Genomic DNA, 14,993 nt, shown 5'->3' with positions numbered 1-14,993 from the left:
ATATTTGAGTAGTTACTGATATTTTCCAAGCCATTTGTCTGCACACTTGAACTTTAAAAAAACAAGTTCCAGACAGTCAAGTGTTTCTTTAATTTAAAGCTAAGTGGAGTGTGTAGACTATTGGATTGGCTGTCATACTAATATATAGAGAGAGAGCACCATATGCTGAGGGGTATAAGGCTGAAAATAATAATACAAATAAAATACGGATTAAAAGCAGCTGAGTGCCTCTTTTGAGAGAAAAAACATCCTTGGTGCTATAAAAAGTAGAACATCCAGACAGTAATGAGACTTGGTATTGCCAACATACTGGTCTACAATAGTCTAACATCCATGCTGTACATTTCTCTGTACTTTCACACCCCTGACCTGACCACAACGACGAACAAACCAAGCTAATAACTCATCTTTTCACATACTCATTCCCTTTAATTTACAACTGTCTTTCAGCACATTCTGTTCTTAAGGCAGATTAGAAATAAAACAGGAACTGCACCTTGGGGAAGGGTGGAGATAGTGTGCAGAGGGATGTCTCCTGTTTATCTTCCTGTGATTGTCTGCTAGGAGTGCTGACAAGGCTCACAAGAAAGGGTGCACCTAGCACTCTGAAGTGTATATAAACCCAGTGTATTTTCTCACTCGCTGAAGACGTTTCCCCACTGTACTATATGTGCTCTGTGAAATTGTATTTCCTGCTTGCAAGTATAATAAATACAAAGACCAAATTTGGTTTTCTCTCAACTCTCTTTATTTGTTTCATTTCACTCTCCAAAATACTCTGCTGCACAAGAAACTTCCACAACAGTCCCTCTGTAGGAACCCTACCAAGACTTCGTATTGCCAACATACTGGCCTAAAATAGTCTAACATCCGTGTTCTGCATTTCTCTGTACTTTCACACCCCTGACCTGACCACAAAGAGGAACAAACCAAGCAAATAACTCATCTTTTCACACACCGCACCCTTCTGGTAATTAATATTCAGTTTCTTCATTTCTTCAGAAAAAATGCATTGAAGTTTCGATGCCTTTCCCGTTTCTTCACTGCTCCTTCAAACACTATGATGCCCTGCTTAGTCCACATAGATAATAACTGTAGAAATGTATGATGCTAAACTCTTTTCTTTCCCGATGTGACACATTTTTGTTACTCTTACATCCAACTGCAAGCTATGGAGAAAGAAATAGTCTGCAAATAAATAGGATGCATCTACATAATTTAACTGGGAACGATGAGGCTAACGCTTCTCAAACATTACACCACACACAACAGCAGTACCCTGGAACTCACACACCTAAATGGAACGTGGCCATTTTTAATGTTATCAGTTACACCTGTGCAACACTCCTGCAATGACAAGCCAAAATTGTCTGCTGTAATAAAAAGTCTGTTATTTGTCTCATTCTAAAGTAAAATCATTTCAAACTTTTAAAGGTGTATGATGAAGAACGTTTTGTAAACCTGTTCTAACATATCCTATAGGTTTACCTAAAATCTGCAAAAAGAGGTTGGTTTGGGTGGTGGATGGGTCAAACTACACAGGAATTTCACCCAGGAGGCCGGGGTTCATGTCCTGTTCTTGTCCCGTGTGTCACACAAGTGTACATTTTATAACCCCACCCACAATCTTTTCCTAACCCTAACTGTCCCGCTCTTGTCCTGCGTGTCAGTTAAACGTAAAATTTTTAACCTGTCCCTAACTAAGTGGTTTTACCCTGTATGTTGAAAAATGACGCCAAATCAGTCCCTACCCCGAACGTCAAAAAGTGGCGCCAAGAGTCCCGATCAAGCGCTTTGAAAAATGATGCCAAAGGGGTGTCCAGAGCGTTCAATATCGCAGCAGATAGGATTATATTGGAATTAGTTAAAGGCCTGCATGCGTCTGACTGAGAAGCTAAAGAAGACTTTTTGCTTCACTAATTAACGCTAACAATGTTTTTTTTTTTGCAAACTCTTTTTATTGGTGTTTTCACAGCAGACAAAGTTCAAGTAAGTCATTGTACAAGTAGGCCTATGTTCAACATTTTCTTACCGAGAACAGGCAAAGTTCACCCTGAAAAAGTAGAAAAAACACATATCATCTTCGTAGTAAGATTGCTTTTTAGGGCTACGGTTCAAAGCGAGGTTAAAATGTGACAAATATATATAAGTAAAAAAGAAGGTACATTGGGTGACAGACAGTCAGCTTCAATGACAAATCAAGGGTTGGTTTTTGACGCGCTGGGATGAGACTAGTTTTGTGACAGTGACGGCAGTGAATATGATTCGGGGGTGCAAACTGTTCCAGGTTACCTTTCACCAAACACCTTCTCACATTCAAGTCAGTCCTCTGGTGTTGTTCTGAGTCTGACTGTGCTTCCTGATGTTCTCTGTGTTACAGTGATACAGGGTCAGAATGACTGGGGAGTGACTTACACCTCTACTCAGATCTGTGCTGTAAAAGGATCAACAGTGGAAATACACTGCAGCTACAGATATCCATCCAGAATAAATGCTACAGTTGAGAGAACATTCTGGTTCACTAAGTTGCAGGATAAAGAGCCTGTGGATCTGAGAACAGACTCAAAGTATTCAGGTCGTGTGCAGTACAGGTGTCATGAGAAGAGCTGCACTCTGAGAATCTCAGACCTGAGAGAGAGAGACTCAGCTGAGTACAAGTTCAGGTTCATAACAAACCAAGATGGAAAATATTCTGGTTTACCTGGAGTCACTTTGTCTGTCACAGGTAACATCATTGTTGGAAACTATGTAGGTTAACTCCAAATGCTCCACATTTTGGAAGCACTACTGTGAATCTCTGAAGTCTATTATCATGTGTGTACAATGACAGTTCAGTCCAAAATGATATTTCTGTTTCTTTACAAATCGAGGTTTCCAGGTGCAGATAGGTGAATCAAGATTATGCAGAGTTGAAACCTGTACATGGGCAGAGTTGGAGTGTCACAGCAGTTGTAGCCTACCTGGTCGTTCTTCCTACATCTGGTACAAGAATGGAAAGAAAATAAATCAACAATCTTTTTCTTATTCGGACTACTCTTATCCTACTGACAGCTATTCCTGCACCCTTAATGCATATAAGGATTTCCCCTCTCCTTCAGTGTGTGAGTTTACTCCACAGTTTTCCACTAACATTACGCTGTTTTGAACTTTTAGCTAATGATTTGTACCATCTCTTCATATGTCTTTTACATAAATGACCCTGTACACAGCAATACAACCAGCTGTGTATTACTGCAGTAAAGACATTAGTTGTAATAATAACAATAAAACATATTGAATATTTCAGGTGGCCATGGACATTCATGCAACACAGTGACGTACACTGACAGAAGTGTCTGCGCCTTCAAAGGTTCTTCAGTGGACATTTCTTGCACTTACAAAAGTCTTAAATCTATCAAATCAACATTCTGGTTCAGTCCTGAACGTAGTCGTCGTTGGCAGAATCCTTCCCAGCCTGAAGACCTTAAAACGGACTCCCAGTATGCAGATCGTGTTCATGTTGCAACATGGAGAGGATACTCCACTCTGAGAATCTCTGACCTGAGAGAGAGCGACTCAGCTGAGTATCACTTCAAATTCATAACACCAAACTTTGAATGGAGGAGTAGTTTACCTGGAACAACTCTGACTGTCACAGGTACTGATCAATACAATTTATTGTTATGTTAAATATATGTATTACTCAAGAAGATTATGTGCTCATATATATTGAAAACGATCATTTTGATATATGCCTGGTTAGTTAAAAGTGAAGTTTAACACAAGGGAAAGTATTAAATAAGAAGTAAATATGCTCCAAACATGGAGCGTAAGCACATGAGCCATGCACAGAATTGTGATTAGTATGTGTATGTTTTACATACAAAGACCATTTACCTGGTTAGATAATAGATCACAGTGTACATATAAAGTGGTAGATTGTGCATGGGATAATTGTATATGACATTTGTGTTCCTTGTTCACAGATCCAGATCTGCAGGTGCAGGTGATCTGGTCTTCGACTGGTCCAAAGCTGATTTGTCACAGCAGCTGTCTTACTGACCGCTCTTCCTTCCTTTGGTACAAGAATGAAATAATGATTCAGGAAGAAACATCTCCTTCTTACGGAGGTCACGTTGATCCTGCAGACAGCTATTCCTGTTCTTACCAGAGATACCGCTCTACTCCAGTGTGTGAGTTTACTCTTCTCTTTCACAAACAAAATGTCACCTGGTGGAAACTTTGAAGCAGCTATAATCAATATTTTTACAGAAACAATGGATCACGAGTCCTTTTTTGTGATATGATATGTATTAGCTGCTACAGATTCAGATATTTCCATACAAAAACCCAACTCACAATGAATGCTAGTGTGGCTTTGTATCTGCTGCATGTGTAAAGAGGCAACAGTTTGCCATATCAACGAAATAAGGTGAGAGTTTACTACGGTGGCCAACAGGGGCTAAACGCACTGCAACTTAATGAAACACACGCACATAGACAAAACACAAGCAAATTAAGAAAACATCTTCATTAATTTGACGCATTTACCAAACACGCTGCAAATACACACAACACAACCAAATACAGAAACGATGCAAAAAGTAAAGCACACAATCCCTGAAAACAAATGCAACAAAAAAAAAACGCTGCATCCAGATTACACAACGGAACTTCTCCAGGCCTCTAGGGGGGGCGCTAAGTGGAACAGCTTGATGTTCATACCAACTGAGAGAGAGAGAGAGAGAGAGAGAGAGAGAGAGAGAGAGAGAGAGAGAGAGAGAGAGAGTGCATTTGTTTTCAGGGATTGTGTGTTTTTCTTTTTGCATTGTTTCTGTATTTGCAGCACGTTTGTGTATTTGGTTGTGTTGTCTGTATTTGCAGCGCGTTTCCTAAATGCTGCTCATATGTTTGTCAAATTTATGAAGATGTTTTCTTAATTTGTGTGTTATGTCTATTTGCGTGTATTTCATTAAGCTGCTGTCCGTTTGCCTCTGTCAGCCACCGTAGTTTATAGCTAGTTTCTGCTGCCACCAAGTGACAAAAATACAATCATTTTAGGTGAAAATAAGACACAAATTGTAACACAAAGACACACATGCATGCTGGTTTCTTGATTCACACCCTGCTGAGTTTCATGCTGATTCCACTGATCGACACTTGGTGGCAATAATGCTCAAACAATGTGTCAGCAGGGGCAGTGATGTAAACAAATAGCCCACACCACACGGATGTAAGTAAATGCTTTTTTGTGCGTCTGCTCCGGCGACAAGGTTGTTTGTACATCTGTCTGTCTGTCCCATTCTTGTGAACACAATATCTCAGAAACCCTGTGGGGGAAATTCTTTCAAACTTGGCACAAACGTCCACTTGGACTCAATGATGAACTGATCAGATTTTGGAGGTCAAAGGTCACTGTGACCTCACAAAACACTTTTTATTAGCTATAACTCAAGAATTCCAACACTTGTGGCCGGGTCAGCTTAGTTGGTAGTGCGGGCGCATGTGTAGAGGTTTCCTCCTCGACGCAGAGGCCGCAGGTTTGACTCCGACCTGCGGCTCTTTGCTGAATGTCATTTCCCCTCTCTCTCTCCTTTCATGTCTTCATCTGTCCTGTGAAAATAAACGCCGAAAAATGGCCATAAAAATCATCTTAACATTTTTTTTCCCACACTAATTACATGGATGTATAATAATAACTGGATATGGGATTCCAAAATGGGGCCTATTCACTTCAATGGAGATGCTCGACATATGCAAAACATTTTTTCTAAACTTCCAGGTTTACTTCCATGATATGGCCCACTGAATATGTGCAGTAATGTTTCTCCCACACAGATGACCTGCTCGGCTGATAGACTTCACATTGTCATGACGTCACAAGTTTTTACATTTCTTTTCTCGGCTTGAGAGATGTTTTTCAAATATAAAAAGTCCTGAATTAAAAATTCTGAATAGAAAGAGTCATAACCAACCTTGTTTGCAGTTCAAGGTGTCCTGTCAACAGTTTTACAAACATCTCTTTTACAATGCTAGCCTATAGGGAAAATCTATTTTGGGTAGCAGGAGGATTTTTCCACAGTGGTCTGAGCGCACTTCCTGGGGGCCTGGCTAATCATGAAAACATTTTACACAAATGTCTAATAGGTCAAATGATAAAGTGATGACATGTAATATCCAAAAGGTCAAAGGTCAACTTCACTGTGACATAATGTTCTGTAAAAATGCTTTTCTGGTCGTTATTCAACGGCGTGACTCAGGAGCAAAGGGGGAGACATTTGGTTGGACAGTAAACTTGTGACACAAATCTGCCTGATGTGTCTTCACTACATATGTGAGTCTGGTCAGATATGGATGTAAACTGCAATTGGCGAAGGCATACAACCACAAGGCAGTTAATTCTAGTGTATTGTATGAAAGTGGGTGATGAACACTCTCATATTAATGTTTGGTCATATCATCTCCTCCAGATGCTCCGAAGCTTTTCTCTGTGTTGAGGACTCCCCCTGGTGACATTATGAAGAATGATTCAGTGACTCTGACCTGTAGCAGTGATGCTAACCCAGCAGCTAAATACACCTGGTACAAGGAGAACCAAACACTGCTCAGTGAAGAACCACAGCTTGTCTTCAGCTCCATCCAGCCCTCTGACTCTGGACAGTATTACTGTACAGCTCAGAATGAGCTCGGGAGGAGGACATCTGAATCTGTATTTATTAATGTGAATTGTGAGTAAAAACATATAAATGTGTTGCATTTAATTAACAAAAGACAGGTTTAGCAGATAATGCTTTCTTCACAATCACAACTTTCAGCTGTAGTTCACTGAGCAGCTCCAGTAGATGTCACAGAGGCCGTTTTAATCACTATTGGTAATCATATACACTTCATAAACTAAACTGTTCAAACCATCTTATTCAAGATTTTTATTTGCCATTTGCAAAAAATCGTCTTCACCTTTTCCAAAGTTTCAGAAGCTGCAACACACCTGAATTCATAAAAATCCATGTTAATATATTTTCCAGATGCTCCAAAGCTTCCCTCTGTGTCAGTGAGTCCCTCTGCTGAGATAGTGGAGGGCAGTTCAGTGAATCTGACCTGTAGCAGTGATGCTAACCCAGCTCAACCTCTGAGTACCCCAAGTTCAAAATCCCACATGGATGCCCCATGCATCAACAGTTGTGAAAGCTGTAGTAACATACATTTACAGTTAGCATTTCTGTCTTATTTGTGTCTCACTAAATCAGTTGAACACACAGGCCTGTCCAACCTTGAGAATGAAAGTAAACGTGAGGTTTTTTTTATCTTTACAATGTCACATTCAGTCATGTGTGTACCCGGAAGTGAAGTAATGTCTTATTTTAACCCAAACTAGAATAGAAACTCTTTTTCTATACTGAACTAAGTAGTTTTGGAGCCTAAGCATAACCATGTAGTGTTTGTGCCTAAACCTAACCAAAATGCAACAGTTTCATGGTAATGATGTGTTTAATTCCGCAACTGTCATTCTGTGGTTTAGATATGAGGATAGAAAACGGTCCTGTGGGTCGTATGGTTGGTATGTTTTACACCTCAGCACCGCCTGCGCATGCGTGTTAACATTGTATCTGCCACACTGAGAGAGCCTTTCCCTAGAATCAGGTCTGCACACAAATGTTAATGAGTTTATACATTATCTCCTCCAGATGGTCCAAAGCTTCCCTCTGTGTCAGTGAGTCCCTCTGCTGAGATAGTGGAGGGCAGTTCAGTGACTCTGACCTGTAGCAGTGATGCTAACCCAGCAGCTAACTACACCTGGTACAAGGAGAATGAAGACTCACCAAAAGCATCAGGACAGATCTTCACCATCACTGACTTCAGAGCTGAACACAGTGGGAATTATTACTGTGAAGCCCAGAACAGAAGAGGACGTCAGAACTCCACCTTACATCTGACTGTTGTAGCAGGTAAGTTATGTGCGTTCACATACATACATCTCTTTACATCTGATTTTATTTGGATCCCACTATAGTTTCAGGTGGTGTGTAACACACACAGTACACACACGTAACAGTTACAGGTGGGTGACAAAAACAATCAGTTGTGGAATGTAACTAAGTACATTTACTCAAGTACTGTACTTAAGTACAAACTTCAGGTACTTGTCTTTTCTTTTCATGCCACTTTCTACTTCTACTCCATTACATTTCAGAGGGAAATATTGTACTTTTTACTCCACTACATTCATCTGACAGGTTTAGTTACTAGTTACCTTATCAATAAAGATGTTTTCACGCAAAACCCACGTAGTTTATAAAATATGAGATTTTATTATCAATTAAAATACCCAAAAATATAACGGCCTACAAGTCCAACTGAAATGATTAGTCGGTTAAACACACAGTTTGGATCCGATTTTTCTGCATTGAGTACTTTTACTTTTAATACTTTAAGTATGTTTCCCTGATGATACTTACATACTTTTACTTAGGCAACATTTTCAATGCATGCCTTTTACTTGTAACAGAGTGTTTTTGTGGTATTAGTACTTTTACCTAAGTAAAGGATCTGAATACTTCTTCCACCACTGACCTCATTTAATGAGTGAAGAAACATGGTAAATGTATGTGTTTTCATACAGGGCACAAGGGGTCACTGAATGGTTTGATGAGTGTGAAAATGCTTCTAGATGTTTCAAGATGTAACTACTCCAACGTTCTGTATATCTCTGATACATTGTCAGTATTTCCTTCTGATTATCCAGGTGCATGGAAATCAGCAGCTACAGGAACAATCACAGCTGTTCTCCTGGTTATCCTACTCCCCGCCGCCTTCCTGTGGATCAGGTGAGACATTCGGAGTTACTATGATCATGTTCAGTAATGCATCTGCTCCCTGAATGTATTAGTTAATTCAGTCAATTGCTCATTCCCCTATCTAGAAGAAAACATAAGTCTGTCACACAGTCTAATGGTGAAGAGAGACCTGACAACAGAGCACAGGTGAGAAAAACAAGCTCAGGTAAGTCAATTGAGAACAACTTTTCATTTGCAACGACAACCTGTCACATTCACACAGTTCCACATTCATACCTGGAAGCTACCCAGTACAACCACAGTCTGATCTGCTGGCCACTGAGCAGCTCCACTGGAGCAGTTGGGGTTAAGGGGCACCTCAGTGGTGATAATGAGGGAGGGACAAGCGCTGCTCTTTCACTTTCCCCACCCAGATTTTTATCCTGCCGGTCTCTAACCTTTAGGCCACCACTGCCCAAGTGCTGGGTGTTATTCCCCAAAATGATGGTTAGTTTATTCAAAGAGGGTTAGGGTCACTTATCTCTTGTGGTATCTAACTATTCAAATAGTTGATGTTTTTTTTTTTTTTTTTGCCCAGCTTTTGAGATGCCTCGCCTCTTATACAGTACCCAATAATAATGGTGGTGCATCGGATTTCATATGCAGCACTTAGAACTTGTAAACGTTTTCATAGTTTTCATATTAGTATGTTTTTCTTTTAGGAAGTAGTTCAAATGAAAACTATATTCTGTAGATTATCCTGCATAATCGGGACGCTCTTTCTCTGCTGTTGGAGGTTTAATTCTTTGCACACCACAATCAAAAATCACATTGAACTCCGCTGTGTCAGCATTGTGGTGGAAATGTCAGCTTCATGGCTGGATACCACTAGTTAGAGAATAAGATTTTGGCATTAGTAATGAGGATGTACTGACCCTTAAGGCTAAAAACATCTACTTTAAAATGTCTCACTTTATTACATGTGACTTTATGTTGTAATTATTTTCATTTGTTTAACATATCCAGCTAGAAGTTCAATGATCAGAATCAGAATCAGAAAGGGTTTTATTGCCAAGTACGTTGCACATACGAGGAATTTGTCATGGTGTTGTTGGAGCATGTCACACATACAAATATAAGAAGGATAAAAAGATATAAACAATATAAGTATAAACATATACACACAGTACGTATTAATAACGATAAAATAAATTTAAATAAATAGTAAAATAAGTTAAACAGTAATGAAAAGGGACGCTACAGCAGAGTAGGTACAGTGGCATGAGGAGCCAGAGGAGAAGTATGGAGAGAGTCAGGATGGATTCCGAGCCTTGTTTAGAAGGCTAGTGGCGGAGGGGGAAAACTGTTTATGTGGCGTGAGGTTTTGGAGCGGCGGCAGATTGCAGCCAATCACCTTCTCAGCTGACCGAATGACACGCTGCAGCCTGCCTTGGCAGTGGCAGCAGCGTACCAGATGGTGATGGAGGATGTGAGGATGGACTCAATGATGGCTGTGTAGAAGTGCACCATCATTGTCTTTGGCAGGTTGAATTTCTTCAGCTGCCGCAGGAAGTACATCCTCTGTTGTGCTTTCTTGACGAGGGAGCTGATGTTCAGCTCCCACTTGAGGTCCTGGGAGATGGTAGTTCCCAGGAAGCGGAAAGACTCCACAGTGTCGATTGTGGAGCCACAGAGGGTGATGGGGGCAGGGGGGCTGGGTTCTTTCTGAAGTCCACAACCATCTCCACTGTCTTTAGAGCATTGAGCTCTAGATTGTTTTGGTTGCACCAGGTCACCAGGTGGTCAGCCTCCCACCTGTAGGCGGACTCGTCTCCATCAGAGATGAGTCCGATGAGGGAGGTGTCGTCCGCAAACTTCAGAAGCTTGACGGACTGGTGACTGGAGGTGCAGCTGTTGGCGTACAGGGAGAAGAGCAGAGGAGAAAGAACGCAGCCCTGGGGGGATCCGGTGCTGATGGTCTGTGAGTCGGAGACGTGTTTGCCCAGCTTCACATGCTGCTTCCTGTCAGACAGGAAGTCAGTGATCCACCTGCAGGTGGAGTCAGGCACACCAAGCTGGGAGAGTTTCTGCTGAAGCAGAGCCGGGATGATGGTATTGAAGGCAGAGCTGAAGTCCACAAACAGGATCCTGGCGTAGGTTCCTGCGGAGTCCAGGTGCCGTAGGATGTAGTGGAGGGCCAGGTTGACTGCATCATCTACAGACCTATTGGCTCTGTAGGCAAACTGCAGGGGGTCCAGGAGGGGGTCAGTGATGGCTTTGAGGTGTGAAAGCACAAGGCGCTCAAAGGACTTCATTACCACAGAGGTCAGGGCGACGGGTCTGAAGCAAGGTTATAATTGTTAACGAAAACGAACGAAATAACGAAAACTAGGTGGGAAAAAACATTGTCGTTAACTGAAATAAAAATAAAAACGAGGCATTACAAAAAACGATAACTAAACTAAAACTGTAATGTCTGTTTGCAAAACTAACTAAAATAAAATAAAATTATCGAGTAAATGTCCTTAGTTTTCGTCTTTGTCGATCTTTCATAGAGCAAATAACGTTATATCTCTCCGACCATGACATTTCCCGTAGACATGTATAGTTTCCGACTGGGAATCCAGAAATTCCGAAATTCCACGTCAAATTGAACACAACATGTCCGTGGCTCCGTGCCATCATAGCGGTACCGAAAGTCGGAAGAAAGCGGCAGTCCTATTTGATTATGACTGTGTCAGATAAAAGCGCCTTGCAGTGGAAGGTGGTAAAATATGTTGTCAATTTATTACAGGGAAAAATCCCACGAATTGGAAAGTACATTTGAGAAGCGCACACAAGCTAGGAGGCTAACCTAACTTACCTTAACAAGGTAAAGAAGAACGCAAAGCCCCCTTTCCCCGAAACAGAAGCTAACCCCGGTAACGTTACAGGCATGGATGTATGGATACAGGGCATGGATGTATGGATACAGGGCATGGATGTATGGATACAGGGTATGGATGTATGGATACAGGGTATGGATGTATGGATACAGGGTATGGATGTATGGATACAGGGTATGGATGTATGGATACAGGGTATGGATGTATGGATACAGGGTATGGATGTATGGATACAGGGCATGGATGTATGGATACAGGGTATGGATGTATGGATACAGGGTATGGATGTATGGATACAGGGTATGGATGTATGGATACAGGGTATGGATGTATGGATACAGGGTATGGATGTATGGATACAGGGTATGGATGTATGGATACAGGGTATGGATGTATGGATACAGGGCCAGCTGCAGCATGACAGAGAACACTACAGGAAGGCTTTCATCGGCGACCTGACAGCTGCTGGTTAGTAAATACGCAGGAACACCAAAAACGGGAGGAAGCGTGGGTTAATATGTGGATTGATACTGGGATGTCTACACAACTGTGTGACTCGATTGACTTCAAAAAGTTCGCCACTTTACTCGAACCAAAGTTCAAAACACCTGTTCATGTCTTCTTTAGTCTGTTGGCTATTTAGGTTTTTTTCCTGGAACACGTCACTTGTACATTTTGCACATACTGCGTCTTGTGTAGACTGTTTACATATTTATGACCATATGTAGGCTACATTTTATTTACTGGTGTTATTGTTGAATACATTGTGAATACATATTTCTAAAATTGTATGATGTTTTTGTTGTTATTATTACACAATACTTTTTCTGACCTTTTTGAATCCCCCGAGATATAACCCATATCACAAAAAAAGACTAGAACTAAGACTAAAACTAATAAAAACTAAACTAAAACTAAGCATTTTCAAAAAATAAAAACTAAACTAAACTAGCAAACCCGCTATAAAAACTAATTAAAACTAAACTGAATTTGAAAACAAAAAGTCAAAACGAAATAAAAATAAAAACTAATGAAAAATGCAAAACTATAATAACCTTGGTCTGAAGTCATTAAGTCCTGTGGTCCTTGGCTTCTTGGGGACAGGGATTATGGTTGAGGTCTTGAAGCAGGCTGGCACGTGATATACATGATACAGTTCAATATCACACAAGTTTTACAGGCTCAAATATGTTTGTTCTTGACCCAACCAAATTACATAAGAAGACAAGGAACAACACCATACTGAAATATACAAGGTATTCTGAATCAGATGTTTTCAGAAGAGAGAAAACTATATTGAAATGCTTTAGTACAATTATATACCCATCCATGCCTCTCAATTCAACTCTTAAATTGAAACCTGACAAAATACCTTACTGTCTTTCTGCTGCATGTAAATACTCCTCTGGTTACTTGCATTTGGGTGATTAAAGTGCTCATATTATGCTCATTTTCAGGTTCATAATTGTATTTAGAGGTTGTACAAGAATAGGTTTATGTGGTTTAATTTTCAGAAAACACCATATATTTGTTGTACTGCACATTGCTGCAGCTCCTCTTTTCACCCTGTGTGTTGAGCTCTCAGTTTTATCTACAGAGTGAGACATCTCACTTCTGTTGCATCTTTGTTGGGAGTCGCACATGCGCAGTAAGTACTGCTAGCTAGTCAGTTGCAGAGTATGAGGGAGTGCCATACTAGCAGCTAGGTGAGCATTATAACGTGTTACAAAGTGACCACGTTTGTCTCTGAAGTAAAGGCTGGACTACAACAGAGCTGTTTGGAGCAGTTTGTGAACAGTGTTTTCTGTTGGAGATGGTAAGTCCCTTTGGGGTGGACTTTGGGCTTTTTCACTTTGTAAACCTATAACATGCACAAAAAGATATATAACACAATAAAGGAAAGGGGAAATGCCAAAAAGCATAATATGAGCACTTTAAATGATGTATGTGTGATCTAAATCTAAAATGTAGTGTTATTTAAATCTCTCTTGTGGTGGCACAAGGTTCACCAGTTAAATTGATGAACGTCAAGTTGTCTTTGAGTATAAGAGACCTCTGCTGGTGAGCAGTAAGAATTGCAACATAAGAAAACTAGTTTCACAACAAAGAGCATCAAGTATTGTGCCCAGAAACTCCCCGTAGCTTTTGAAGAAATGGTAAAGAATTGAACAACAAATTTTCCCAATCCCACCCCAAATCTAACAGCTATTTTACTTTAAGCTCATTGTCTTATTAGAACATTTTATTTTCAATTTTTCATTTCAGTGAAACATACATAAACTCACAAAACATAACTCCAAGACCCTTCCCTGACCATCGAACAAACTAGGAGACCCTACTCAAAAGGAGTAGGTGAGAAAATGGCAATGTAGCTTGCTGTGATGACCAGTGGCATATCAATTCAGATTAGATCTGCTATATGAGTTGCAAGGTATCCATATAGGCCAAATATGGCAGCTACATCTCGAGAAAGGTTTTATATTCATTTCTATGTGATCCCTTCAAGTGGAATACATGCATCTGTAAGGTCATTTTGTAGAACATGGCAATACAAGTGTAGTTATGCTTGAGTTGTGTTTGTCCCGTCAGATAAACATGGGTCCAGCTGCAACACAGAGACAACCAGCAGAACAGGAAGATGACCTTAACTACTCCAGCATCTGCTTCCCTCAGAACCAGGGAGACGCTCTCTACTCCAACATCAGGCCACCTCAGCCCCGCAGGCAAACAGAGGAGCAGGACGATGATGTTGATTACACCACTGTCAAAACGGAGAATGGCAGTAGCGCCCCAGGGTGAGCAGCTCCTCTCACATCAAAATGTTAATCACTATTCAATTTATAAAATAAATAAATACACATTGAGTTAGAAACTGTCAGTATGAATGTTTTACTTCTCCCTTCACAGAACAAGACGTCAAGACGATGGGGAGGATGTATTTGCACTGTACAGCACGGTCAACAAATGAACTCAACATTGATCTGTGGTCTGTTATTTATTATTTTTCTATGCACTTTGTTTAAGCAGGTAGCTATGGTTAGAAATATTGTGCATTCCTCAGGACAGACACCCAAATTACAAAAACAGACATTTTCTCACCAACCCCTGGTATCTATGGAGCCCCCCTGGTCCCACTTTGTAAAAAAAATTAATTATAACTACAGTGAGGGAAATAAGTATTTGAACACCCTGCTATTTTGCAAGTTCTCCCACTTAGAAATCATGGAGGGGTCTGAAATTGTCATCGTAGGTGCATGTCCACTGTGAGAGACATAATCTAAAAACAAAAATCCAGAAATCACAATGTATGATTTTTTAACTATTTATTTGTATGATACAGCTGCAAATAAGTATT

The 14,993-nt window shown here is 40.5% G+C and overlaps 1 protein-coding gene across 5 annotated transcripts in view; it reads left to right on the top strand.

Moving 5' to 3' along the window:
- LOC116042237 (B-cell receptor CD22-like) overlaps positions 1-14,709 on the top strand; it is a 36,426-nt gene extending 21,717 nt beyond the window's left edge. For 3 of the 5 annotated variants that reach the window (XM_035999947.1, XM_031288339.2, XM_031288338.2), the window contains exons 2-11: positions 2,381-2,725; positions 2,871-3,101; positions 3,287-3,637; positions 3,966-4,172; positions 6,450-6,707; positions 7,665-7,925; positions 8,723-8,804; positions 8,900-8,960; positions 14,228-14,433; positions 14,546-14,709. In XM_035999947.1, the coding sequence (XP_035855840.1) occupies positions 2,381-2,725; positions 2,871-3,101; positions 3,287-3,637; positions 3,966-4,172; positions 6,450-6,707; positions 7,665-7,925; positions 8,723-8,804; positions 8,900-8,960; positions 14,228-14,433; positions 14,546-14,606 (2,063 nt within the window). In that variant the 3' untranslated portion in view covers positions 14,607-14,709. The remainder of the gene's footprint in view (positions 1-2,380; positions 2,726-2,870; positions 3,102-3,286; positions 3,638-3,965; positions 4,173-6,449; positions 6,708-7,664; positions 7,926-8,722; positions 8,805-8,899; positions 8,961-14,227; positions 14,434-14,545) is intronic. The other 2 variants (XM_035999948.1, XM_031288340.2) reach the window with 2 other exon arrangements.
- The last annotated feature ends 284 nt before the right edge of the window (positions 14,710-14,993 follow it).

This window comes from Sander lucioperca, chromosome 4 (genome assembly GCF_008315115.2).
Source record: "Sander lucioperca isolate FBNREF2018 chromosome 4, SLUC_FBN_1.2, whole genome shotgun sequence".
Lineage (NCBI taxonomy): Eukaryota > Metazoa > Chordata > Actinopteri > Perciformes > Percidae > Sander > Sander lucioperca.
The sequence above is the reverse complement of the archived record's forward strand: the minus strand, read 5'-3'. Positions and strand labels throughout refer to the sequence as shown.